This window comes from Dasypus novemcinctus, chromosome 3 (genome assembly GCF_030445035.2).
Source record: "Dasypus novemcinctus isolate mDasNov1 chromosome 3, mDasNov1.1.hap2, whole genome shotgun sequence".
Taxonomy (NCBI): Eukaryota; Metazoa; Chordata; class Mammalia; order Cingulata; family Dasypodidae; genus Dasypus; species Dasypus novemcinctus.
This window is the reverse complement of record NC_080675.1, coordinates 97,790,606-97,817,487: the sequence shown is the minus strand read 5'-3', so window position 1 is coordinate 97,817,487 and position 26,882 is coordinate 97,790,606. Positions and strand designations below refer to the sequence as shown.

General features: G+C 34.0%; 2 protein-coding genes across 2 annotated transcripts; both read right to left on the bottom strand.

The window, feature by feature from the left end:
- Positions 1-3,202: 3,202 nt before the first annotated feature.
- LOC101435225 (olfactory receptor 4K2) lies at positions 3,203-4,156 on the bottom strand. The gene has a single exon (XM_004482716.2). It carries the CDS (start codon positions 4,154-4,156, stop codon positions 3,203-3,205), a length of 954 nt encoding a protein of 317 aa, XP_004482773.1.
- A 16,741-nt stretch (positions 4,157-20,897) lies between these two features.
- LOC101435660 (olfactory receptor 4K15-like) lies at positions 20,898-21,740 on the bottom strand. Its single transcript, XM_012521271.4, has one exon. It carries the CDS (start codon positions 21,738-21,740, stop codon positions 20,898-20,900), a length of 843 nt encoding a protein of 280 aa, XP_012376725.4.
- Positions 21,741-26,882: the final 5,142 nt, after the last annotated feature.

Genomic DNA, 26,882 nt, shown 5'->3' with positions numbered 1-26,882 from the left:
GCACTCCTTGCATGCAGGGCTCCCCTACGCGAGGACACCCCTGCGTGGCAGGGCACTCTTGACACGCATCAGCACTGCGCATGGGCCAGCTCCACACGGGTCAAGGAGGCCCGGGGTTTGAACCTCGGACCTCCCATTGCCATTCCATATACTCAATTCCTTCACATACTACATTTTACATTTTATCTTTTTTCATCTAAATGGGATTTTTAATAATCATTGTTTATCTTTCCCTGCATTCAGTTGGTTGGCTTACTTTATCCAGACAGTTCATTTCCATGCTTCATACAATTTTAAGAAGCTAATAAGTTTGGAATTGCCTAGCATTATGACTCCCCAAACATTTAAAGGAAAATGAAGATACTTGTCATCCTAATCTTTTTGCAAACCCTTCATATCGCAGCACACTCTCACTTTTGTTATTGGGAATGGTACAGACTATTTAAAGCTATCTTCTACCTGGTGTGTGTATCTATAACAGGGGTTCTTAACCTTTTATGGTACACGGACCCTTTTGCTAGTCAGTTGAAAATCATGGACCCCTTCTCAGAATGCAGCAGCAGATAGTTTTATGACACTGAACTAGCATCGGGTCTAACAACTAATGTAATTTTTAAATATGGGTAAGCATGAACAATTTTTCGAGATATGCAACTACTGTAATGTGATACGAAGTGACTACTATTGTAATTTACTGCATACATTCATAAGTGAAGGAAATGCTAGATTTCAGTTACAGGTCGGAGAAAATAAAGATAATAAGTTGATTTCTTTCAGTTCAAAGTAACAGACACCCTGAAATCTTACCACGGACCCCCGTAGACCCTTGGTTACTAAATGGTTTCTATTTGACTAGTGGTTTCTGTTTGACTAGCAACAGGGGCGGATCTTTTCCAAAATATCAATTCTGCTTTTGCATGCTGTGGTGGTAATTGGCACCATCCTTACCACTGCTTAAGGTGTCAGTGACTCTTCCACTGAACTTCCTTTGGTCTAAGAGTGTCAGCAGCATGTTAAAGAGACATGGAGAATACACAATCCACATTAGCACCCAACTGACATGAAGTCTTTATATTAATATAATATGTAGACTGATCTTGGATAATGACTTCCCATGTCGAATCACCAGAGAAGGTGGTAAGCATTTATTTATGGAAGGCCTCCAGAGGCTGTTCTCAATCCTTTTCATTCTCAGATGCAGAGCTTTGTCGTACAAAGTCTTCACTGATCAATTAGGTATTTGAGTTTTTTTATGAAAATTAATGTGAGTTGTAGAATTCTCCTAAAAATTTCTGAGGATTGATTATATTCCTTTAAATAAACACTACATTTTTATACTGAAAAAAAGGCGATTTTTGAAATCATTTTTCAGCCAAGTAAATATGACATTTTAATTAATTTTTCAGATATCTCTAACACCAGCTAAAATATTTCCTACTTAAATGACCCTACATATTTTTGTACATTTAACTGTAATATGAATAGAGGAACTTCACAAAAACAACCTAAATTTAGGTTCACTTGTATCCCTATTTCAAATAAAATTGTGCAATTGATTTGATGATATAAACATATTTCATTCTCATGTTAATACTGTAAATACTTTTATTAAACAGTTTCACACATTCTTAGGTTTCAAACACAATACCCCACACTTCTAAACTCTAAAGTTGTTTCTTTATTTGTTGAATACACTAAAAGAAGAAGAAAAGAAAAAAAAAACACAGAAGAAGGAAAAAAGCATTCATTTTCACATTTGGCCTAAAATAAATTTAGTTATTTCTTTTTCTTAACATGTCTCTAATTAAAGGTAACTACTGCTAATCTATTCTTGGTTTTCTCCATTTACTCAATGATGCGATAAAAGAATAATCACTTTGTATTTGTCAAATACTGTGGTGGCAACAGATTGTTCCTCCCGTGATTGCAAGCTGGGTCATATACTAGACACTGTAGTTCATAAACATCATTTAGTAATTTACAAAAAATAATAATTAATTCTTTAATGTTTTCCATCATTTAAGGGAGGTGATTTGCAAAGCATGTTTCTCAGAAGAATTATTTACCACAGCCAGCAATGGCTGCAATTCCAGAATTTACCAGCAGATGGGAGTTATACCTGGTGTACCAAAAAGTTGAAATTGAACCTCCGTTCTTATTTAAAATAGTAAAACCTATTTCCATATACAAACATGCTTATTACATTGACATTGTATTATGAAGCAAACGTTTCTTAATTTTCAGGGGTATATTAAAAGCAAAATATAATTTTACCAAAATCTAACACAAAATAACACTTTAAAAAAAAGCATAGGCTTTACACAAATGAAATAATTATAAACTGTACCTTTTAATTTAATTCTAGTTTTAATTTCCCAAGCAATAAACTACTAAAGTGTACATACAAAATAAAGTATACTGATTTGCACCTCAAATCACAATGTTCACTATTTTACAGAATGCTCTAGCCTCCCTACTCTGCATTATCAGGAGTTAACATGGTTGAACTATTCTGCTTATTAGCTAAGAGGTAGTGGTAGAGACTCCTCTGCTTACAGCATATTCTATGGATCTAATCAACAACTGAAATGAAACATAAGCCAAGGTTTTTAACAGAAGAGATCGCAAATAGGTTAAAAGGTTAAGTATGAGGGTCTGAAGCATATATACAGAAAAATTACTGACCACTCAGACTGATCTCCTACAGCAGTATGGCGTTTCTAAGGCTTATAGAATTGTTGCTAATTAGTAATAATTTAGTGGCAAACTCTCTGAGTAACTCAGTTGCAAGTTGTATGTAAATGTATTCATCTCCTAGTTCTACTGATATTTACATTTCCTCTTCTAATTCACTTTTCCTCCTTTCTGATTAATATGGTATTAATACTGGATCTCCTACTTGGAGCAGTCACTACTGGCATTTTTACAGATAGTCTTTGCATCTGAAAGAAATTGTTCCTGTCAAACTGACCTTCTGAAATTTAATTTTAAACAGACAAGGTAAATGTACTATTTCAGATGTATTTAATTTGTGCTGCCACAAATTCTTGGCAATAACAATTGGATAATAACTCCAAAATTAACAGCCTAGTACAGCATTGTGACCTATACTCTGTAAAAAATAAAAAAGCAAAAACAAAAACTCTGTACCACTAAGTACCTACAGAGTTAAAACTAGAACTTCGTAGAATTAGAGATAAAACTAAAAATAATGAGAAGGAGTTGCCTTGTTGGAATTTAGAAACCTATTCTTCAATTTCCTCATAGCTGTCTTCACTTCTTGATTCCTCAAGGTATAGACAATTGGGTTCAGAATGGGAGTAAAGATGGTATAGAACACAGACAGGATCTTGTCTGCCAGGAAGCTGCTCAGTGGCCACATGTAGATGAAGATGCATGGCCCAAAGAACATGAAGACAACAATGAAATGAGCTGTGCAAGTGGAAAGTGCCTTAGATGATCCCTTTGAAGAATGATGCTTGATAGTAAGCAGGACAATAACATAAGAATTGAATAAAAGAATAAAGCAGGACAAGGCAATTATGCCACTTGTTGAGATCATAAAGAGACCCAGAACATAAGTATCCACACAAGCCAGCTGGAACACCACAGGAAGGTCACAGAAAAAACTGTCTACCTTGTTGGGACCACAGAATGGTAATGTGAGGGCAAATATGACCTGGCTCATTGAATGCATGACTCCCACCACCCAGGCGACCACCACGAGAGCAACACACACTTGGGGACTTATGATTGAAGCATAACGGAGGGGCTTGCATATTGCAATATACCTATCAAAGGACATAGCCATGAGTAAAATAATCTCAGTACCAGTGAAAAGGTGTAAAAAAAATATCTGGGTTATGCAGTGGTCAAAGGAGATGGTTTTATGTCCGGTGAGGTAGTCTGTAATCATCTTCGGGGTGGCAAAGGAAGCAAGAGACATATCGATGATGGAAAGGTTAGTGAGCAGGAAATACATAGGAGAGTGTAGGTGAGAGTCTGCTATAACTGCGGTGACTATGACACTATTACCCACCATTGTTGCCACGTAAAACAATGAAAAGACCACGAAGAAAAATGTCTGCAGCTTCCAGGAGTTAGAAAGTCCTAGCAAAACAAACTCAGACACAGTGGACTTATTGGTCACATCCATTGCCTTAAGTGAGAGGTGGAAGCCTGTATCGAAGAAAAAAATCAAGAGAAGCTATGATCTACGGAAGCAAAAGCTCCAATTTCAAAAGTTTTCCTTTCCTTTAAGAATATGAGTAATAGTCTAGTTTTCTATTACAATCCATTAAGTGGCCATGTGTTGTCTAGTGTCGCTGTTCTGGAGATAAGGACTTTAATCAATGATTTTTCATTAAAAATATTAACTCAAACAAATGTTTCCTGACTGTTCACTAGAACAAACATATGAATGTTAAGATTCTCACACTACGTCCATGCTATGATCAGACAGTTCTTTCATGATACATCATTTCACTTTTGTTTGGAATTTGTTCTGTTTTCAGCAAAAAACTAATATTTTATTTCAATTGATAGTTTTTTACAAGACAATGATACATTTGACAATCGAAGTTGAAGAAGCTGTCAATATGATTCCTCTAAACAACTAATTCCATGAAGAATTTCTTGAGTGTTCTATACAGTTTTTTTTCTTTTTAAAGATAACCGATTTAGCTACTCTTTTTATGACAGTCACATAGTATTCCATTTTTGCAACAAAGAGGTGTACATAATATTCCAAGATTAAATAAATAAAAACATGATCTTTACCAACTCAGTATAGTTAGTAAATGGCTTTAATTATTAATGTAATGTTTTAGAATCAAAGCTTAAAATTGGGATAGTGGTGATCGTAGCCCCACATTGTGAATGCAGTTACAGCACTGAAATATATATCTGAATATGACTAAAAGGGGAAATGTTAGACTGTATATATGGTAACAGAATACATTTTGAAAATCCTTGGAACTACACTACATAAACAGTGAACCCTAAGTTTAATTGTGGAGTTTAATTAATAGTACAGTTATAATATTGTGCTATCATCAGTTGTAACAAGTGTTCCACACCAGTGCAAGCTGTTGCTGGTTGGGTGGTATATGGGGATTCTGTGTTTCATTTATGATGTTCTGTAAACCCTCACCTTCTCTAATAAAGGGGAAAAAAAACTTAAAGATGGATTTTAGGTTGAGAGTTTGCTTTCCTTACTACGCACATGAATTTTCTTGTCAAACACTTCTCTATCATAGAAGTTGTAACAACCAAATTACCAAATAAAAAGAAAAATAAACACAATAAAAATTTTAATCATACTTTTTATTCTGCTTAAGAAGGCATCATGGCATTACCTAAATAACAAACCAAGTCATTTAGTGACTTAGTCCATAATAACTATACATACTATTCCTTAGAGTAACTTTCTTACAGTCAAGAACTATTAGTAAATCTGGTCATTTTGGGGAAGGGATCTTGTAGAGGGAACAAAAGTCACATCAGATTTTGTGCCTCATGTACAAAAACTACAAACTGATTACCAACATTTTACTTCTAGCTGAATTGTTCTAGCATGTAGGTATTCATAGGCTTAGATTCCGCTATGAAAACTTATCTTTCCTAGTATTTCCACACTTCTCATTTGGCATATTGGTTGAAAGGAAATTATAGGCATTAGAGTTTGACCAGAAATACCACATATGTCATACATATTAAAAATAAATTAACACTTTCCTTTCTAGTACTAAAAGGCAAGAAAATGGGATTATATAATCCTGAACTGATCTACCAAATTCATCCAATTCTCTGTATGACCCTAAAGATAATACCTTATCTTTAGTAAGCACTTTGTGCCAATAATGCCTTAAGTGTGTGTGTGTGTAAGTCATTTATAATTTATCCCCAAGGATATCCTTACTAAAAGAGCAAATAGGTTTCATATAAAAATTATAACATATATAAGCAGCTTGGGCTTTTAAACCACATTACAGTGAGATGTCAATGAACAGCTGCAGAACTTTTGTAAAATTCCAGAACTGGTCATATCCACATATAAAAGTTATCTGGTTGAAATTTAGTGGAAACACTTTGTAAATTTATGTATATGATACTCATTCACTGGAAGAGGACTAATTTATTATCAAAGTTTACTACAAACTATCTGTAAATCTGGGGAAAGCTACTTGACTTCTCCTGGTGTCAATATTTTTATCTTTACAATATAAGACAGTTCTTCTTATAAATATTTATAGTTCTATAAATATGTGATATGCCCTTAAGTCGTAAAGGCTATATCACATCATTTTATAGGAAAGAGGTACTAAGCTCAAAGACCAATCTCTTTAGTTCCAACCTTGTTTGAATTCGCCCTTCATACCCACCAACATAAGCAAACTGTTATATTGATCTCAGCTCTATGGAATAAAGATTAGATAAGAGTGGGAAGAACAGACAATTAAAATCATTTCAGTGAAAATCATTTGAAAATGACCTCTCTTACCAGATTTGTGGTAGAATTAGGGCTTGAGAGTATTCACAGAGTGAGGCAGGTTTCTGCCAGAGAACATATAGGATGTAATTTTAAATATAAATATATGACCGAGTTGCAGCATTAGTTGTTTAGCAGCTGTGGATAAAATAGATGTAGGGACTTGGGAATTGACCAAGAAATAATCTTGCAATGGGATTTGTTAAACAACAAAAATGGTATTATTGAGTTCCCAAAGGGAAGATACGTCAAGAGTCTTGTGGGAATTTAAAATGATTATTTTCACCTGGACGTGAGAGACTGAGGGAATGGAAGTTGAGAACATCATCATTTCAACAAGCAGGAGGAAATATCAAGACAACCAATTTTAATAAGCATTCTCAATTATTGAACTGTGTACTAGAAAGAGTAGATAATAAAATCCATAAACATGTTGCTCCTCTTCAGTAATTTGTAGTTTCTTTGGACATATTAATCACCCATAAATAAAATAATTGGTGAAAAATACTAGAGCTCAAGCAATTTTCAGAGATCAGAAGTGAATGAACTTTAAGGAAAGGAAAACCTATAATGTGCTGAAATTAACCAATGATATGCTGTTGTAGGAGATATGTCATAAACTTGACATAGAATGAAAACTAAAATTTTGATCAGCAGGAAAAATTAATATATGGTGGTGGGGGGGTCATGGTAGAAGGACAGAGCAGCAAAGGCATAAAGGGAGGGATTTAAGAAATATGTATTGAATGAATGTTAAAAGTTACTTTGCAGATTACAAAAGAAAAAACACTAAAAACGTCTTTGAAGTGGAGCAAGATACTCAGTTATCAGTTCAGGAAAACAAGAATGTCATTCTAAAATGTTTAATTTGATATAAAAGACAATAAGGAACCATTGCAAAATCCTAGGCAGTGTTATGATAATTTGACAGCAATAATTTTTAAGCATTTATCCAGGTGGTATGGAGGCTAATGAATTTTAAGGCAGGGTATTACTAGATAAATAAGTTTAAGGAGGTGATCTTGACTAAGATACTAGCAGTGATTAATAAAATAAGAATCCCGAATAGCTTTATCATTATGAATTCTTGTATTTATTGAATAATAACAATATTATTATTACTCAGTGGAAGCTTGTGTGTTAGATTGCATTTCTTTGGTCAAAGTTTGCTACCTTTTCTACCTGGTCCAACCTTCAGGGCCCCTCTCCTGCAGTGGAATGCGCCTAACTTCCACTTTAATTACAATAGCCTTAACTATGTGACTGGCTTTGTTCAATGTATTGTGATTCTACCATTGCTCTTTTCCATCTGCCTGGGTCTCAGGATACATAAAATAAAGGGAAACAGTAAGAGACTATCCTAGAAGGAAACAATATTGTTAATTATCTCCCAATTGTCTGTACACTGAACATCATGTTAATTTTCCATTAGGCATTTTTTTAGAAATTAATTCTAAATTTATATGGACTTTCAAAGGCCCTAAAATCATTAAAACAAATTAATAAAAGTATAAATTTGTAAGCCTCACACTACATGTTTTCAACATTTAATATGAACCTGTAGTAATCAATAAACTGTGGTGCTGGCATAAGGGTAGACGAATTAATGTAACAAAATGGAGGTTTCACACATATTTGATAACTGCTTTTCAACAAAGCTGCAAAAATAATTCAGTAGGAAAGAATAGTCTTATAACAGTGCTCGAACAACTGAACACATATGTCATCACTCTGTAGAAATAGGCATATAATAGACAGACAGATGGATAAAAAGAACCCAACCCATCTCTCTCACACCATATACAAAAATAAATTTGAAATTGATATAGACCAAAATATAAGAGCTGAAGTTATTAAAATCTTTTAATGAAACAGGAAAAATCTTTAAACCCTAAAGACAAAACAAGAATACAAGTTTAAAAATTTATAACTCAAATTAAATCAAAATTTAAAATTTCTACATTTCATAAAGACACTGTTAGGTAAATGAAAGGTGTGCCACTGACTGGAAAAAAAAAAATTATATCCAGAATACAATAGATTGCAACAGAAACCTCATATATTGCTGGCAGGAATGCATTTTGGAAAACAGCTTGACAATATCACATAAAGTGAAATATGATTACTTTATAGCCTGGTAATAATACTCTTAGCATTTATCCAAAGGAAATGATAGCAAAGGTCCACACAAAGAAGTACTCATGAAAGTTCACAAAACCTTTATTCATGATACTTCAAAAACAGTGAATAAAAGCAAAAGCAAATATCCATCAACTGGTAGATGAATAATTGCTGCATATCTATATAATGAAATACAACTGAGCTATTACAAGGAACAAAGTACTGGTACATGCACAAACAAAAATGAATCTCACTAGATTTATGCTAAGTAAGGTTTTTCATTCTCAGCACTATTGACGTTTCCACCAGAGAAATCTCCGTTGTAAAGTGCTTTCTTGTGCGTTGTAAAATGTTACAGAGCAAATTTGGCCTCTGTCCACTATATACTAATAATACTCCACTGCCTGAGTCATGACAATCAAAAATGTCTCCAAGCATCCCAAATATCCCATGGGTGCAAAATAACCCTAAATTGAGAACTACTAGGATAAATGAAAGTAATTAGATGCAAAATGCTACATACCATATGGATCAATTTATCTGAAATTCTTAAAAAGAAAAAACCATACTGATAGAAAACAAATCTGTGGTTTCCATGTTTCAGGGTTTGAGGTGAGAAAAATTATGTTAAGAAGTATTAGGAAATACTTTGGGATGACAAATATTGTAGGTACTTCTGGTGGCAGTTACACAAATGTATGCATTTACCAAAAGTAATTGAATTGTACACTCAAAGCTGTTGAACTATGTTGTCTGTAAATTTTTCCACAATTGAACTGATTTTAAAAATTGCTCAATACCCATACCATAAAATATATGCAAATGTCATGAAAAAAAAAACATTACTTTGATTTGAATATATTGATATAAAATATTCCCATAATATATCATCAAATATAAATCAAATTGACAATGCATATTATATGATTTTAATTTTTTAAATACTAGAATAAAAAACACATTCTTATAACAAGAATGTTAACAGACAAGGTTGTAAAATTTTGGTGTAAACTCACAAAGTGAAAATGGAGAAGAAAGAGGTGATTTGATGCTTTTCTTGAGTTATTGCACTGGATAGACTATCCACACACATGTTGCATAATACTAGGGAATCAGTTGTCTTTGCTTTGCTCTTTTTTTTTAAAGATTTATTTATTTATTCTCTCCCCTTCCCCCATCCCCCTTGTCTGCTCTCTTGTGTGCATTCACAGTGTGTCTGTGTCCCTTGCATTCTTGTCAGTGGCACCAGGAATTTGTGTCTCTTTTTGTTGCATCATCTTGCTGTGTCATTGTAGCAATCATAGTGGGTGGGAGGTGGTATCTCAAGATTTACATTTCCCTGATGATTAATGATGTGAAGAATCTTTTATGTGTTTATTTGCCATTTATTTATCTCTTTCAGAGAAAGATTTATTAAAGTCCTTTTTTTAATTGAGTTGCTTGATTTTTGTTCTTAAGTTGTAGCAGTTCTTCATAGATTCTGGATATATGATACTTTTGTCAGGTATATGATTTACAACAATTTTCTCCCATTCTGTGAGTTGTCTTTTCACTTTCTTGATGGTGTTACACAAAACACAAAAATTTTAAATTGCAAATTCCAATTCAGCTATTTTTTTCTTTTATTGTTTGTGCTTTGGAGTCATATCTGAAAAATCATAGCCAGCTCTAAGGTCATGAAGTTTTATGGCTATGCTTTCTTCTAAGAGTTTTAGGTTTTAACTCTTATATTTAGGTCCTCGAACCACTTTGAGTTTATTTTTGACATGTTGTGAGGTAGAGGTCCAGCACCATTCATTCTCAGATGGCACCCAGTTTTCCCAGCACCATTTGTTGAAGAGAATATTCTTTCCGCATTGAATGGTCTTGGCACCCTTATTGAAAATAAGTCATAGCTATTTTAGTTTATTCTAGCTTCTCAGTTTGATTCCTTTGGTCTATACATCTATTCTTATGCAAGTACCAGACTGAATTCGTTACTGTAGTTTTGGAGTTAAGTTTTGAAATCAAAAAAGTAAGTACTATGAATTTTTTGTATTAATTTGATTTTTCAAGTCCACTTGAAATTATACTTGAATTTGAAGATTGATTTCTCCATTCATATAAAAAAAAGCTATTGAAAATTTGATGAAGCTTGCATGTAATCTGTAGATTACTTTGGGTAATATTGAAAACTTAACCATATCATCTTATAATCCATGAACAAGGGATAACTTTCCATTGATTTAGGTCTTCTTTAATTTCTTTCACCATGTATTGTAGTTTTCAGTGTACAGGTCTTTCACATACTTGGTTAAATTTATCCTAGATAATTCATTCTTTTGGAAGCTAGAATAAATGGAAATGTTTTCTTAATTTACTTTTGGGTTGCTCATTGCTATTGTACAGAAATGCAAATGATTTTATGTATTGATCTTGTGTCCTTTAATTAGTTGGATTTGTTTGTTAACTCTGGTAGGTTTTTGGTGAACCACTAGCTTCCTATATATAAGATAAGTCATCTGTGACTATGACTAGGGATAATCTCCAACTTTTGGTAATTCTGAATAATGCCACTATGAACATCAGTGTGCTGATGCTGTTCGTGTCACTGCTCTCTTCACTATTCTTCTGGGTATATTCCCAAAAGTGGTTTACAGGTAACATGGCAAATCTATGTTCCACTGCTTTAGGTATTGCCAAACAGTCTTCTGTCTTGGCTGTACCATTCTACATTCCCACCAACAGTGAATAAGTGTTCCTATCTCTCCACATCCTCTTCAACACTCGTAGTTCTCTGTCTTTTTAATAGTGGCCATTCTAATAGGTGTCAAATGATATTTCATTGTGGCTTTGATTTGTATTTCCCTAATGGTTTGTCATGTTGAACATTTATTCATGTGTTTGCCATTTGTATTTCTTCTTTTGGCAGTTGTCTATTCAAGTTTTTTGCCCGCTTTTTATTGGGTCATTTGATTTTTGTTGTTGACTTGTAGCACCTCTTTTTATACCAGGGATATTAAGCCCTTATTGGATATGTGATTTACAAATATTTTCTCCCCTTTAGTTGGCTGCCTTTTCACCCTTTTGACAAAGTTCTCTAAGGTGCAAAATAGTTTAATTTTGGTGAGATCCCATTTTTTTCTTTCTTTTGTTGCTATTGTTTTGGGTGTAAGATCCAAGAAACCACCACCAAACACATGATCATGAAGATATTTCTCTACATTTTCTTCTAGTAGTTTTATGATCCTGGCTTTTATTTTAGGTATTTGATCCAAAATTTCGAGTTGATTATTTTTTAGGGAGTGAGATAAGCATACTCTTTCACTCTTTTGGTTATATATATCCTGTGCTCCCAGCACCATTTGTTGAAGAGACTGTTTTGTCCCATTAACATAGACTTAGTAGGTTTGTCAAAAACCAGTTGGCCACAGTGGTGAGAGTTTATATCTGGACTCTCAATTCTATTCCACCGATCAATGTGTCTATTTTTATGCCAGCAACATGTTCTTTTGACCTCTATAGCTTTGTAATATGTTTCAAGGTCTGGAAGTGAAATTTCTCCCACATCATTCTTCCTTTTTAGAATGCTTTTGGCTATTCATGTGTACTTTCCCTTCCAAATAAATTAGTAATTTCCTTTTCTCTTTCTGTAAAATAAGTTGTTGTAATTTTTACTGCTACTGCATTGAAGCTATAAATCAGTTCAGGTAGGATTGACACCTTCATGTTATTTAGTCTTCCAATCCATGAAAACAGAACGTTCTACCATTTGTTTAGGTATACTTGGATTTTTTTTAGCATTTTTTTTTGTAGTTTTCTGCATATAAATCCTATACTTCATTGGTTAAATTGATATGTAGGTATTTGAATCTTTTTGTTGCTATTGTAAATGGAATTTTTTCCCTGATTTCCTTCTCAGATTGTTCAATACTAGTGCACTGATTTTTGAGTGTTGATCCTGCCATTTTGCTGAACTCATTTAACTCAAGTGGCTAAGTAGTAGACATTTTACAATATTCTAAATAGAGGATCATGTCAATTTTATTGAACTTTTCAAAGAACCAGCTTTTGGTTTTGTTGATTTGCTTTATTATTATTTGTTCGCAATTTCATTTATTTATGCTCTATTGATTATTATTTCTTTCTTCCTCTTGCTTTGAGATTGATTTAATATTTTTTTTTTTAGTTTTTCCAGTTGTTCAGTTAGATATTTGAATATTTAGCTCTTTCATCATTTTTTAAAATAGGAGCTTAGGGCTATAAATCTCCCTCTCTTCACTGCTTTCTCTGTATCCTATAAGTTTTTATAATTTGTGTTCTCCTTTTCACTTATCTCAATATATTTACTTATTGCACTTACAATTTCTTCTTTGACCCACTGATTGTTTAGGAGCGTATTGTTTAAACTCCACACATTTGTGAACTTTCCCCTTTCCCATCTATCATTGATTTCCATTTTCATTCCATTATGATCTGCGAAGTTGCTTCATATAATTTCAATATTTTTTATTTATTAAAACCTGCATTGTGACCTAACACGTGGTCTGTCATGGAGAAAGATCCATTAGCACTTGAGAAAGATGTATGATCTGTTGATTTAGGATGTAAAGAGTATATATAAAAGTTGAAATTTTTGAGAAGTGCCTGGCCAGTACTTGGTGTTAAGTAGATTTTAAGATGTTAAGTCATAAGCCTTTGTTCCCTCTACCATTAAATATTTGCATGTGAAAATTAATATAGTTACAAAATGCAAAAATCTGTTCTCATCCTACTTAAAGTCTACATTCAGTACATATTGTTTATAATGTATTCAATAAAATATCAGAAATATTTTATATTTCATTAGAGGGATGATTTTATTTTTTCCTATTATTAACTGTTCTATGGTAAAGTTACTTTTAATTAAAATTTTATGTGCCTACAAAAATTATTTATTTATAATTATGCACTTCATAAACTTTTGTTTCATTATACCAAAGTTCATCTAGCTGAAATGATGCATGGGTGTTTTTCATATCACCCTTGCTTGACAAGACAGGATGTTACATTTTACTCTTTACTTATTCGTTACATGAAAATGCATCTTGTTGATGTTTCAGTGCATTTCATAATTACTAATAAGTTTTACCATTTATTCATATATGAAAAGATCATATGTATTTTTTCCTCCTCAATTGCCTTTCCCTGACCTTTGCCCAGTTTTCTATTGAGGTCTTCACCTTTTTATTATTTGCTATGTGAACACTTTACATATTAAGGTATTATCCTTTTTAATTTGTTCTTTACCTCAAATTTATTTGTATTTTCTAAGAAATTGTTTAAAATATTTTTATAAATTCAGACCTATAATTTTCTCAGATGATTTCTGCTGTTGTCCTACATAAAGTCTTTGAACAAACAAGATGTTTGCGTTATTTCAAACATAGTAGCCAAAGATTTATTAATTCATAATTTCAGTTTTTAGACAAAAATGAAAAAATATTTTAAGTGGCTTCTTAGTAGTTAAAGTTTGACACATTTCATCTCCAAATGCCACCTCTCTTGGACAAAGGGGCTATTGATGGGCAGTGATTGTGAAAGATGGAATTTCTTTGGAAGTCACAACCCTATGCTAAAGATGAAATTCTCTCTTAGATATGAAAACTACCACCTAAGAGTTGAAAGAGGATAAAGAACAGATTTTGCAGCATGCGTTTGGCCAATGAATTCATGCCACAAAATTTCTATTTCTTCTAGGTCCTTTTGCCTAATACCATGATAAGGAATCCTATGAATAGCCTAACATCTCTAGATGTCCCCTGTAATTGGCCATTTATTATACTATAGTTTTCTAAAATAAGCATCTTCAGGATGATTACATTGCTTTTTTATAGTTCCACTGATTTACTGAGCATTTGAAAAGTCCGTTATGCACTAACATAAAACTCTCTATTGATTAATTTGTCTTAACATTCATTGGCTTATTATTCCTGTTTAGTGTCTGAGAAATCATGTAAAATTAAATATAAAATAGAGACACATTAAAAATCAGAAAGCAGATATTGAAAATCAAAACCTAGAGCTGTTTACTTAAGAATTCATATAAACAAATGTCTCTGAATACTACAAAATTACTGTATGCTATTAATTTGAGTGAATTTTAGAAATACAAGGAAAATGGGAATATGTTAATATAAAGAATTTCTGGATTTATTTCTGTCTCCTAAGGAAGACACGTAAAACTTAAAGTATAGAACTAGGTATCAGGAAACAAATTTTAAACAAAAGCCCTGTTACTGATTATGTAATTTTGAGTAATTTCATAAAATTTGCTGCCTATAAACTTAAAATAAATTGTGGAAAAACAAATGAGTCTGTTCTTCTGTCCCAAAATCATTATAAAGGTAAATTAATGGTACAAGGAAGATATATAAATAAAACATGAATGGGAAAAAACTTCATAAGAGACAAACTGAAAAGCATGTACAAAAGAGAAGATGGACTCTCAAACTTATCCTAAAAGGCAGAAGAGCTAGGTTGAGGTTTTTTATTTATGTGGCCCTTTCTGAGCTCTACATTGTGAACATATCCCCTACCAACTAGCGGAAACTAGGTATTTGTGAAGCCCAAAAACCAATAAGGAGTCTTTCAAAGTATGAAACCCAAAAAATGCCTCCAAATCACAATAAACTAAGAAAACACAGTGGTGCATAAGTGTTGGTAAATTGTCTATCAAATATATTTTATTGGAGTAATCAAAAAAGTCTTTAAAACTACTAAAATACCTTAATAGGATAATGTTTTTCATTGACTACTTTGCACACCTTGAAAACCTCCTTTGGTTTCATCCAGTGATTTAGAAGTGATGCTATGAATGTGTATTCCTGTATGTGTATTCCAGAATGCTCATAGTAATTATTAAAGTGTGGTATTACCCTTACATTATAATACCTCAGTGAAATTAAATAATTGACCGAAGACATATGGCCAAGAAGGGACAAAGCTATAATTTACTTTGTAAAAACTGTATGCAAAACAGTCAACAATACTATGTGGGTATAATATGTGCATGCATACCAACACAATTGAAAAAATAGATTGACTACTGCCTAAAGAAGCAAATTAATTCAATCATAAATACTGGCCATTCACTGAAGGACCACATTAAGTGTATGTACCTGAAAATATGAACTCAGAGATGACAGTGACTGAGTCTGAGAAAGAGGAATGCACTTTTTCAGACATGAAGTTTAGTGGCATATGGAAAATAACATACCTCATTTCAGAGCATTAAATGGGAGTTCAAACACTGTGAGGTGATTCCATCTATTAACATAATTCAAGTAACAGAATATGATATCAATATAGTCTCTCTACGGGAAACTATTTGAAGTGGCAGAAGCATTAAAATTTACATGAGTCCTTGTTGCAATTCCATATAGACTCACTTAAGAGAAGTGGATTTGTCTACTCTTTTTACTTCAGGAATTGTACATGAATAATCTGGGGTATTGTGACAATATCAAAAATGCATTCTTGTCATATTTCTTGCAAAGTGCTTCTCCTTGTACTTTGCACACTTTATATACGAGGAGGTAGATTTGGTGATATATTCTCATTGATGGGTAATTTTGTCCCAGTGGAGTAATTGCTAACAAGCCATTTTAAGTCATAAAACACAAATATTATTTCTGTCAAGAGATTCATAATTCTAAAAATCATGCTTCCAATCTATCTATACATTTTTTTTCTTTTTTTTAATTAATTTTTTTTATTTTATTGACTTTGTAATAATATTACATTAAAAATATATATGTGAGGTCCCATTCATCCCCACCCCCCCACCCCACCTCTCCCCACCCCCCCCACCAACACTCCCTCCCATCATCATGACACATCCATTGGATTTGGTAAGTACATCTTTGGGCACCTCTGCACCTCATAGTCAATGGTCCACATCATGGCCCATACTCTCCCCCATTCCATCCAGTGGGCCCTGTGAGGATATACAATGACCGGTGATTGCCTCTGAAGCCCCATCCAGGGCAGCTCCATGTCTCAAAGACGCCTCCACCTCTCATCTCTTCCTGCCTTTCCCCATACCCATCAGCCACCATGTCCACTTTTCCCAATCCAATGCCACCTCTTCTATGTGGACATTGGATTGGTTGTGTCCATTGCACCTCTATGTCAAGAGGAGGCTCAGATTCCACATGGATGCTGGATGCAATCCTCCCACTTTCAGTTGTAATCACTCTAGGCTCCATGGTGTGGTGGTTGTCCTTCTTCAACTCCATCTTAGCTGAGTGTGGTAAGTCCAGTAAAACAGATTGTAGGTGCTGGAGTCTGTTGAGGCTCAGGACCTGGCTATAACATTGTCAGTCCAGAGATTCAAATCCCCTAAATATACCTTGAACCCCAACATTAACTGCACCTCCAGCACATTAGCATGAAAGTCTTATGGAGGGAGATCCCATCTGAGTCCAGATTCATCACACATAAACACCATTTCCAAAGAGGGGCCATCTGACCTGGTAGTTAACCCCATCGGCCATGACCATAACTCCCATGGGTCTCTTTAGCCCTCAAAGGGACCAATATCTGGGGGTTATATCTGCTTTATCTGTCTCTCTGACTCTGCTCAGTTGTGCATAAGGGCAATCCTTCTGCCAGCCTCCAGACTCTTTTTTAGAAACTTGTAGCCATATAAACTCATTTCTCCTTTCCATTTCCCCCTTACTTTAGGTCAAACAGCATTTTAAAGTCATGTTATTTTATACTATACATTTTTTAACAGCCTCTTATACCTATGGTGGCAATCATTTTCATCATGTTCTATGAATATCTTACTCACAGGCAAGATTTCTGTTGTAATTGTTTTTTTTTTTACTTGGTTGTAATTGGATTAGATAAAGCAGCTTTTATTCTCCATGAGTTCAGTCCCAAATGCTACCATTAACAATATCTGTTAAATAAAAATTGTTTCAAGCTGCCTGCTAAATATTGTGCTAACAAGACCAGTATAATATTGCAATATAGCAAATCATAAATAACTTAGCAAAACACAAAATGATGTTTTTTATACCTTCCAAATTAAATTTAGTTCCACAATTTAAAAAAAAGAATTGAATATCTATGCAACACCACAAAATATGAATTTAGGAATGAATAAAACAAGGGCTTATCTCTAAGTAGTTTGTAATTTAGAAAGAGCAATTAAAAATAAAAACTGAAAGTTACACAAATTAGAATAGTATGTGTATTATAAGAAAAGTGCAAAAAAAATGATATGGAGATTCAATATATAGCTTAGGAAATAATTTTTTTGAGAAAAATCAGGAAAAATTTCTACGAACAATGAAGGAGAAAAACAGTAGTAAGCTTGTGCAATTTCACAGTTTTAAAAGAGTTCCAGTTCTTTCATTTGTTTTTTCCTTAGTTGAAAATAACTGAGTTAGCTCAATTCCCTTCTTTCGTACATGAGGAACTAGAATTCAAGGAGATTCCTCAAGATTCCAAACACTGTCATTCAGTTTTTAGGAGACCTTCTTGACTGAAAGCTCATGTCTTTCCATCATAGTTGACTGTTTAATTCAGCCAGCAGCAATATCAAAAAAAAAGAAAGAAAAAAATGGATGGCCCCTTTGTCAATTCAGTTACTAATCCTCTGTAAAAGAACAAGTCCTTTAATAGTTTCTCAAAATAATTTTAAAATTTTGCAATCATTGATAAGAGCTACAAACATTTGGCTAGTGTTTGTTAAGATTTCTTATCAACATAATACGATAAATTCCTGTATATACAAGATTTTTCTTTTCTTTTTCTTTTTTAGCATTTGTTTAACAATCATTGTCTTATAACAGTAACAAAGTCAGGTTGACTAGAGCAGTGAGAGAGGATAAGAAATGTTGGAGACAAGATCAGAGAGGAAACAAGGGCCCTGTATGTCACTGTAACAAATTTCATTAATGGTGCATTAACATATGAAGTCTTTGGGAGGGTTTGGGCATGATAACCCATTATAGGGTCATTATAATGATCCAAGCAGATTCCTTGGAACAGGGTTGTTACAGTAGAGATCATGAGATGTGGTGAGATTCTGAGTGCATTTTGAAGATACAGCCTGTGGGATTTCCTAAAATATTTACAAGAGAGATATAAGAAAAATATTAATTTGGACTCAAAAGTTGTGGCCTGATCAGTTAGGAAAATGAAGATAACATTAACTGAGAGTGGTTCCATTCGCCTGGAGGAACTAGTATTTGAGGGACTTTCAGGAGATCAATTTTGGACAAGTTAAGGTTAAGAGGAGTGACATAAATCTGAGTACAACAGATATTGAAGTTTAGAGTTCAAGAACGGGGATTACCAAAGTCCTATTTTCTCAGAATCACCTACTCACATTCTGGGACACACCTCAGTAAATGTTCTGCCTGGAAGAAGGGACTCCATCCTCTCTTGGTGTCTGATTATACGGGAGAATGCTACTAAAGTCAGGTATCACTCCCAGTGTTCATGGCAGAAGCAGAGGCCTCTAGCCATCACCCAGCTGGAGATAATATCTGGGGCTCCTTGACTAAGTAGTCAAGGGAGGGAAAGAATGTTGATCTTGCTCTTCTCCCTATTATTTTATGGGTCCTGACTGCACTCCTCTCATTTAAAACATGGGGTATTTTTCACAGTCAACCATGAAGTTCCAAAACATCGTTACCAAAATCCTATTTCAGTACTTAAGGTTTTAGCCAAACCAGTAATACATTGGAATATATATTCAGTGTGTCTGAATCAGGTTCCTATAATGGGTAACTTTCTGACCTTAATAATTTTCCAAAGCCATGTTAAAGGAACAGAAGCTTCTCAATGAAGTACTTCTTGCACAGAAGGTCCCATGTAATAATGCATGTCAGTTTCCTGCTACCTTACTTAAAGCAAGCAGTGCTATGGAACAAATTGATTTTGACTATTTTAAAGGAATCCTTGTATTCTTGGCAAAATGAGCAGAATAATTGGATGACAGCCTCAAGACAACCTGAGAATAATCGGTGTTTAAAAGGAAGAGCACAGGTAGCTCTGATAATTTATTCTCAGAAGGGAATTATAGACTAAAAATATTTTCAGTATTATAAAAATCACTGCTTATGGAGCATCTATATCCAGTCTTTGCTGTCCAGGTAATCGTTAATCATAATGTTGATACCAGGAAAGGAGGCAGAGTAGAATGCAAGATTGATGGGCCACCTCATCTAAAAATCAGGATGATATTGAGAAGTTCCTGGAACAAATTATGTTCAACATCACAGTGAATGCCCAAGTGTGAGTAGTTAGTCCAGATGCAATAAATGTTGCCTTGCTTGTCTTTATTTTATGTCAGTTGGAAATGCCATCCTAGAATGAGACCACCTTGAAGAAATTAAAGTTGCTCCATGGTACTGGGGTAACATCATATATTTCTTTCAGATGATAATGTTCCATGCCCTCCACTATCCTTTGAATCATTGTACACATACCTTGTCAGAGACACATAAATACCTGACTCAGAACCCCATTATTGGTGTGCTTGTCCTATTTTTATGGGTTTACTTGCCAAGTATTTAAAGCTTAATGTGCTTTACTACATATATATTTTCTGGATATGAAACTGGCTATTAATTGTAGTTAGACAATTTTAGGACTAAATTGATGGAATAAATGGTACCTAAATAACTTCAAGTGATTTTTATAAAGATATCAAAATAATGTGGTATGTGAAGACCCCTGAAATTCTACATGTAAGAAGGAAAAGATAAAATAAAGACAGACGTGGAAAATGTTATGTTGAATATTTGCAAAATTATTTTTTACACACTAAATTAGTCTGACTTTTTCTTGAGTGTACAAACCTTGTGACATAAAATGTGAAAAGAGAATATCACTGGGATTATTTTTAATGCCAGGGCAAATCTCACATATTACTCAGAGTATTTTACTCCATGAATAAAATATTGCATTTTAGTTTGGCTAGTTTCAATAATCACATTTTTTATGAAATTACATACATAAAGTTTAAATTATACTGATGCTTGTAAAAACATGTTGTTACTGCAATTTTGTAACAAGCTGTGGACTCTAATATAACTATATATGTTGAACTATTTTAAAATGCTACAGCAAATGTATGTATGGTTTTAGAAAGCAAAATCATGTGTCAGCTTTTTCACTACAAATATTTAATAAGGACCCATGCATTACATTTGTAATTTTAATCAAATAAAATAACTTTAGAAAACAATAGGGGTCACAAGAACAAAGGCAAAGTTCCATTTACTCAGGTCTCCTGTCTGTAAATCTAGTCCTGTGAGAGACGGCCAGACAGGCAGCAGACACGTGCATACCGCATCTTCATTTTATTCATGGCTGATTTCACCTCTTTGTTTCTCAGTGTGTAGATAATGGGGTTCAGTATGGGTGTGAAAACTGTAGAGAACACAGAAAGGACCTTATCCACCAGGATGTTGCTGAAGGGCCAGGCATAGATGAAGATGCAGGGCCCAAAGAAGAGGGTCACCACGGTGATGTGGGCAGTCAGGGTGCTGTGGACCTTGGCCAGGCCCACTGAGGAACGATGTCTTACAGTGACCAGGATGACCGTGTAGGAGATCAGCAAGAGCAAGAAGGAAGTCACCCCTATCAGACCACTGTCCAAAAGCATCAACACTTCCGGGACATAAGAATCCATACAGGCAAGTTTGATGACTAAAGTGAGGTCACAATAATAATTGTCTACTGTGTTTGGGCCACAGAAGGGCAAGTTTAGGGTGAAAGCCAGCTGGCTCAGGGAGTGCATGACCCCAATGACCCAAGAGCCTACAACCATGCCTGTACACTTGCACAAGCTCATGATGGTTGCATAGTGGAGAGGCTTGCATATGGCTACATACCTGTCATATGCCATGGCTACAAGGAGTACCATCTCACCACCAGCAAAGACATGGAGCAAGAATATCTGGGCCATGCAGCCCTCAAAGGAGATGGTCTTGGGTTTTTGAAGAAAATCATGGATCATCTTGGGGGTTGCATTAGTGGCCAGAAACACATCAAAAACATAAAGGTTACTGAGCATGAGGTACATGGGTGTGTCCAAGTCACATTCAGAAATCACTGTGAGGACAATGAGGAGAATCCTCAGCATAATGGTGATGTACAAGAAATTAAAAAACACAAAAAAAGAATTACTGGAGCTCCCAGGAATTGGAAAATACCAGCAACACAAACTCAGCCACCCTAGAATAATTCCCTGGTCCATGGTCTCAGTCTACAAGAAAAGTACCTGCAAAGAGACATGTTAATGGATTGTCATTAGGAGTAACACAAGTAGACCACAATCCTGAAGGGTCTCTATCAATATTAATTTAAAATGTTCTAGAGCTATTCCTATTTAGAAATGTTTTATCTGTAATTTTGACATTTGTTTTATCTATAATTTTGACATTCTCTCAATGATCCTTACTAATGTAGGATAGCTATGAGGTGTAAATACAGTAAATTAATAACTCCTGCTTATAAAGGAGTTATAACTCTGACCTTCTTGAAGGTAACAATGATAAACAAAAAACAAATCAACATTCTAAAGACCCCAATCATGAGGAGATACTAAGGTATTCAGATTCTTCTACTGCCTTCCTTGCCCTACTGTTTTTCATTAACCACTCATTTAAGCAGCTCCAATTCTAGAGAATATCCCAAGATGCTACACTTACCTGAAAAAGACCTAATTTTTCCGCTGAGTTTTTTTTACTCTGATTAGTTCTCCTCTTTCTTATTTCCTTTGTCTATTACTTGACCCATACAACCACAACCATTAAAACCACGTAATCCATATTATCTCTTTTGTTTTGACATTGAACAATATGAGAATAAGTAAACTGAGATGGCCACTTGGTCATTAGAGAATACCAATAGATGAGGTGATAAAAGCCACAAAAAGCAAAGATCTGACTTAAATAAGATAATTGAATAGTAGATCATTTGAAGATCAACTGTAACATTTAACTGATTAGTACAGAACCGTACAAATGACTTTTACCCAAGATATAGAATCTGTAGGCTTTTACTAAGAGTTATCTGGCATAATACAATGTGGTACAGACTTCAAAAATTATCTGGCAGCACAATGCTTTCTCCTTGGGCAAAAATTGAGATTAGAAAAAAATAAATCTTTTAAAAATAGCATGGTATCAGTGGGCAAAAGTATTTAGTTTGAAGTTTTTAACAAACAATAAGTGAACATTAAATTTTTTACAAAAATTTGTTGAAGAGATTATTGCCCCCATTTTGTATGTAAGGAAATTAAATTCAGAAAGATTAACTACTACATTCAAGATTATAAAACCATCAATTTACTGATCCAGTACTTCATCTCAAGTTTTCAGGGTTCTTTCCATTGCACTTGATAATACAGTCTCTAAAGGAATCCAAAAGGTATGCCTTAATGGAGTATACCATCAAAAGAATTGCCAAGATTGGAAAATGAGAGGTTTAGTTGAGGAAGTTGTTGTAAAATCATTAAATATTACTAAATATAACATAAAATTATGAAATTCATAATAATATCCATCTCTGTTTAAATAGGTATGAGGTGATATAAGTTTTGTTTTCCAAAATGGTTACTTTTTTGCTTAAAAGGATAAATTTTATTTTACAACCTGTTAGGTTGGAAAACTTTGTTCCCTAATAGTATCCTCTAATGGGTTTTTGTTATATTACACTTTATAAAGATCCTTTCAAATCTTGACCATAAAAAAGAATCTTGTGAGTAAGCATTTCATACCATAGAAATAACTAATGTAAACCATTCCAAAGGCTATTTAAAACATTCAGTATAACTTAGGGTGAGAAGTGGAATCATCCCAGGGGCATCCTTTTGTTAGGCCAGAAATTTTCATCCAATAGCAGCAAACACAGATTTTTAAAATTTCAAGAATAGAACTGTTTTTGGCCTGGTCAGTCATCTGTGAAGTGACAACACTCTTTTAGAGAAAGTGAAAGAGAAATTAATATGATGTGGGAGAAGGAGAAGAAAAATTCCAGAAATCCTCACTGAGCGTGGCATTCATACACCTGCTGAATGCCATTTTTGCCTATGCATTGGGATGGGCTGGGACTAACTGAGATAAATATAAAGTGACATTAGTAGCTTTGATAGAGTCTCCTCTATATAGCTAATCAGGATAAAATCCTTATAATAAGAAAATATAATTTCAAATATTACAGATATTCAGCCTCAAACTATTTTACATCAAACCCAAAATTTTATGCACCAGGCTAATATGAGTCTAAATATTTTGTTGTTGACACAAAGGAATTTGAAAAAAACCATAAGTCTAAATATCACAAGTCATCTCTCCAAGTTTCTCTTTCTTTAGTTAAACACCTTAACATTTTTCAAAGAGAAAATCTCAAGCAAATGGATCAAGGAAATAGTTGACATAAAATAAAGAAAACATATCGGATTCAATTATCAGCAGATTTCAAGAAAGGTGAAAAGTTTTTTTGTTTTTTTCAAACCATATGTTCCTATAGAAGAGCTACATCAGATTTAGACATAGTTTTGAGCTCAAATATCAGAGCTATAATAAATCTTAACTTAAGCAGGTTTCCTCTCCTTCTTAATATTCTATTTCACACTTTTATCCTTTTATTATTTCTTCATTTCATTCAGGATTGGGGATTGGAATTGGACCATGGTAGAATGGATATGTCCCATTGACACTTCTTGCCATTAGGTCTTTGCTGACTTGTTGAATAAGGAAATTGGCTTGAGTTCAGAGAGGCAACCACTTCCAGCTTTCTCTCAGCAGCCAAAGATACTCCTGTGTCTCACACAATTATCAATTACATGACCTATATTTCTAATGGATTCAGGAAATTTTGTAAATGTAGAGGCTTCCTGAAATAGTTAATGAAGAATTAAATTGAAACATTAGTGCCATTCATTTCCTAAGAAGTAAAATATGAACAAGTTCAGCAGACATCTGATCCCCAGCAATGGTAACATATGATGAAATCCTCTTTTAACATTTAATGTTAAACATCATTACTATTTCATCAAATGTGAACATACCTGCGTTCTTAGAATAAACCCTTCTTAATGAAGGTATTGTTATATGAAAGTGTGATAATTTGGATTTGAGGTACTAAAATTTTATTTAAGATTTTTGCCTATAGGTTTGAAAAATGAAATTGAGCTGTAGTATTTTTAAGTCACTGTGCCTGGTATTATTTTTCCTTGAATGTTTGGAAGAAGATGTACATTAATATGAATGAGTCTTAGGACTTTTATAAGGTTAAACCTTTGACATCTCTTCCAATACTGCAGTTATTGACAGCTTCAGTTTTCTTCCTCTTAGGAAAATTTGATAATTTATGCTTTCTTTGGAAATCAAATTCATTTGGATGAATGTGTTGTCTTCTGATTTACATAACATACTTTAATAGTTGCTTAACCTCTTGAACATATGAATATGGCCTTTTTCCCTAATCTCCAATTATTAATTGTACACTCCCTTTTTATTTTACTCACATATCGGTTCACTGTTTTTCTCTCCAAGAAACACATTCATTTTTTCATTGGGAATTACACTTGCTTATACTTTTTATTTCAAGAACTTCAATTTTTAGAGTAGAACTACACTGAAATATCATCTATCATATACTATTTTGCCAAAAATTGAAAATTTCACAGTATACTTTCCTGGCAGGGCTAAGGCACTCCACATACTGCAAACAGGAATATAATATGGAATGTCCATTACAGAAGGGAATTTAGTAATTTCCAGCAAAATTATGCATCCAGTTGACCCTGCTACTAGCAATTATATTTATAAGAGTAGGTTTAAAAAATTTTAATATAAATTGGTTACTGCTGAAACTGGGTAATAAAGGATTGTGCATTAGAGCATTTTCTTGGTTTTTTTATTTTTTTAAAGATTTATTTTTTATCTATTTCTCTTCCCTTCCCCTTCCCCCAGTTGTCTGCTCTCTGTGTCCATTCGCTGTGTGTTCTTCTGTGCCCGCTTATATTCTTGTCCGCGGCACCCAGGATCTGTGTCTCATTTTGTTGTGTCATCTTGTTGCATCAGCTCTCTGTGTGCACGGTGCCATTCCTGGGCAGGCTGCACTTTCTTTCGCGCTGGGCGGCCCTCTTTACGGGCGCACTCCTTGCGCATGGGGCTCCCCTATGCTGGGGACAACCCTGCGTGGCACGGCACTCCTTGCACGCATCAGCACTGCGTGTGTGCCATCTCATCATACGGGTCAGGAGGCCCTGGGTTTGAACCTTGGGCCTCCCATGTGGTAAGTGAATGCCCTATCTGTTGGGCCAAATCCACTTCCCGATTTTGATATTTTTTTAAATGTCCAAATTAAGAAGTTAGAAAAGAAAGTCTGCTTTACCTACAATTAATCTTCCTTCTTTCTCATGACTCATTTCATGAGCACAAGCTTCTTGTGCTGAGTTCTGATTAATTTGAAATCATTTCATAACAGCATACTACTTTATTTCTCCAATGAATGCTCATCAAACAATAATTAATTTTCACAAACTAAACTATCAGTTGGAAATACTTTGAGCTACAAGATAACATAGTTCCTAACCTCATAGAAATTATCTTCTAAGGAGGAAGACAAATACCTTAAAAGTAATTACTATAAAATGATAATCGTTTACTGTCAGGGAAGTCAGTAGGTTTTAATCTTATCAAAGAGATTTAAGGAAGGTTTCAGGAGTTACGTGAAAGATGACTTGAAGTTACCTGGGTTAAGCAGATGTTTATGTTTCTAGATGGGGAAGACTTAGTCAGGAAAAAATAACAATAATTATCTTCATGTCAAGATGTGAACATTTGGCAAGAAGTGTAATACTGAAGAATTATAAGGAATGTAATATGCTTACAATCTAGAACGTGGGATATGTACATAAGAGATTTAACATTGTTTGGAATTTCTGTTAAGAACATTATAAAGCTGTTCGAAAAAAAAATGTTACTGACTCATCAAAGGGAGTGTGATAATAAGATTGGCTGTTTAGAAACACTTCTGTGTCTGGAGCATGTAAAATGAATTACGGATATTGTAATTTTTTATGCAAAACAAATATTGAAGTGGGGGAATGAGGAGCTAGACAGATCCTTTTCAAAAAAAAACAGCCAAAAATGGAACAAAATTGTCAAGACAACACATTGACCAAAGCATATGAAAAAACTTAGAAGTATTTATTCAAGAAAAGTTACTGAACATCAGGAAATAACAATAGAATTCTGTGCCATTTTTACCC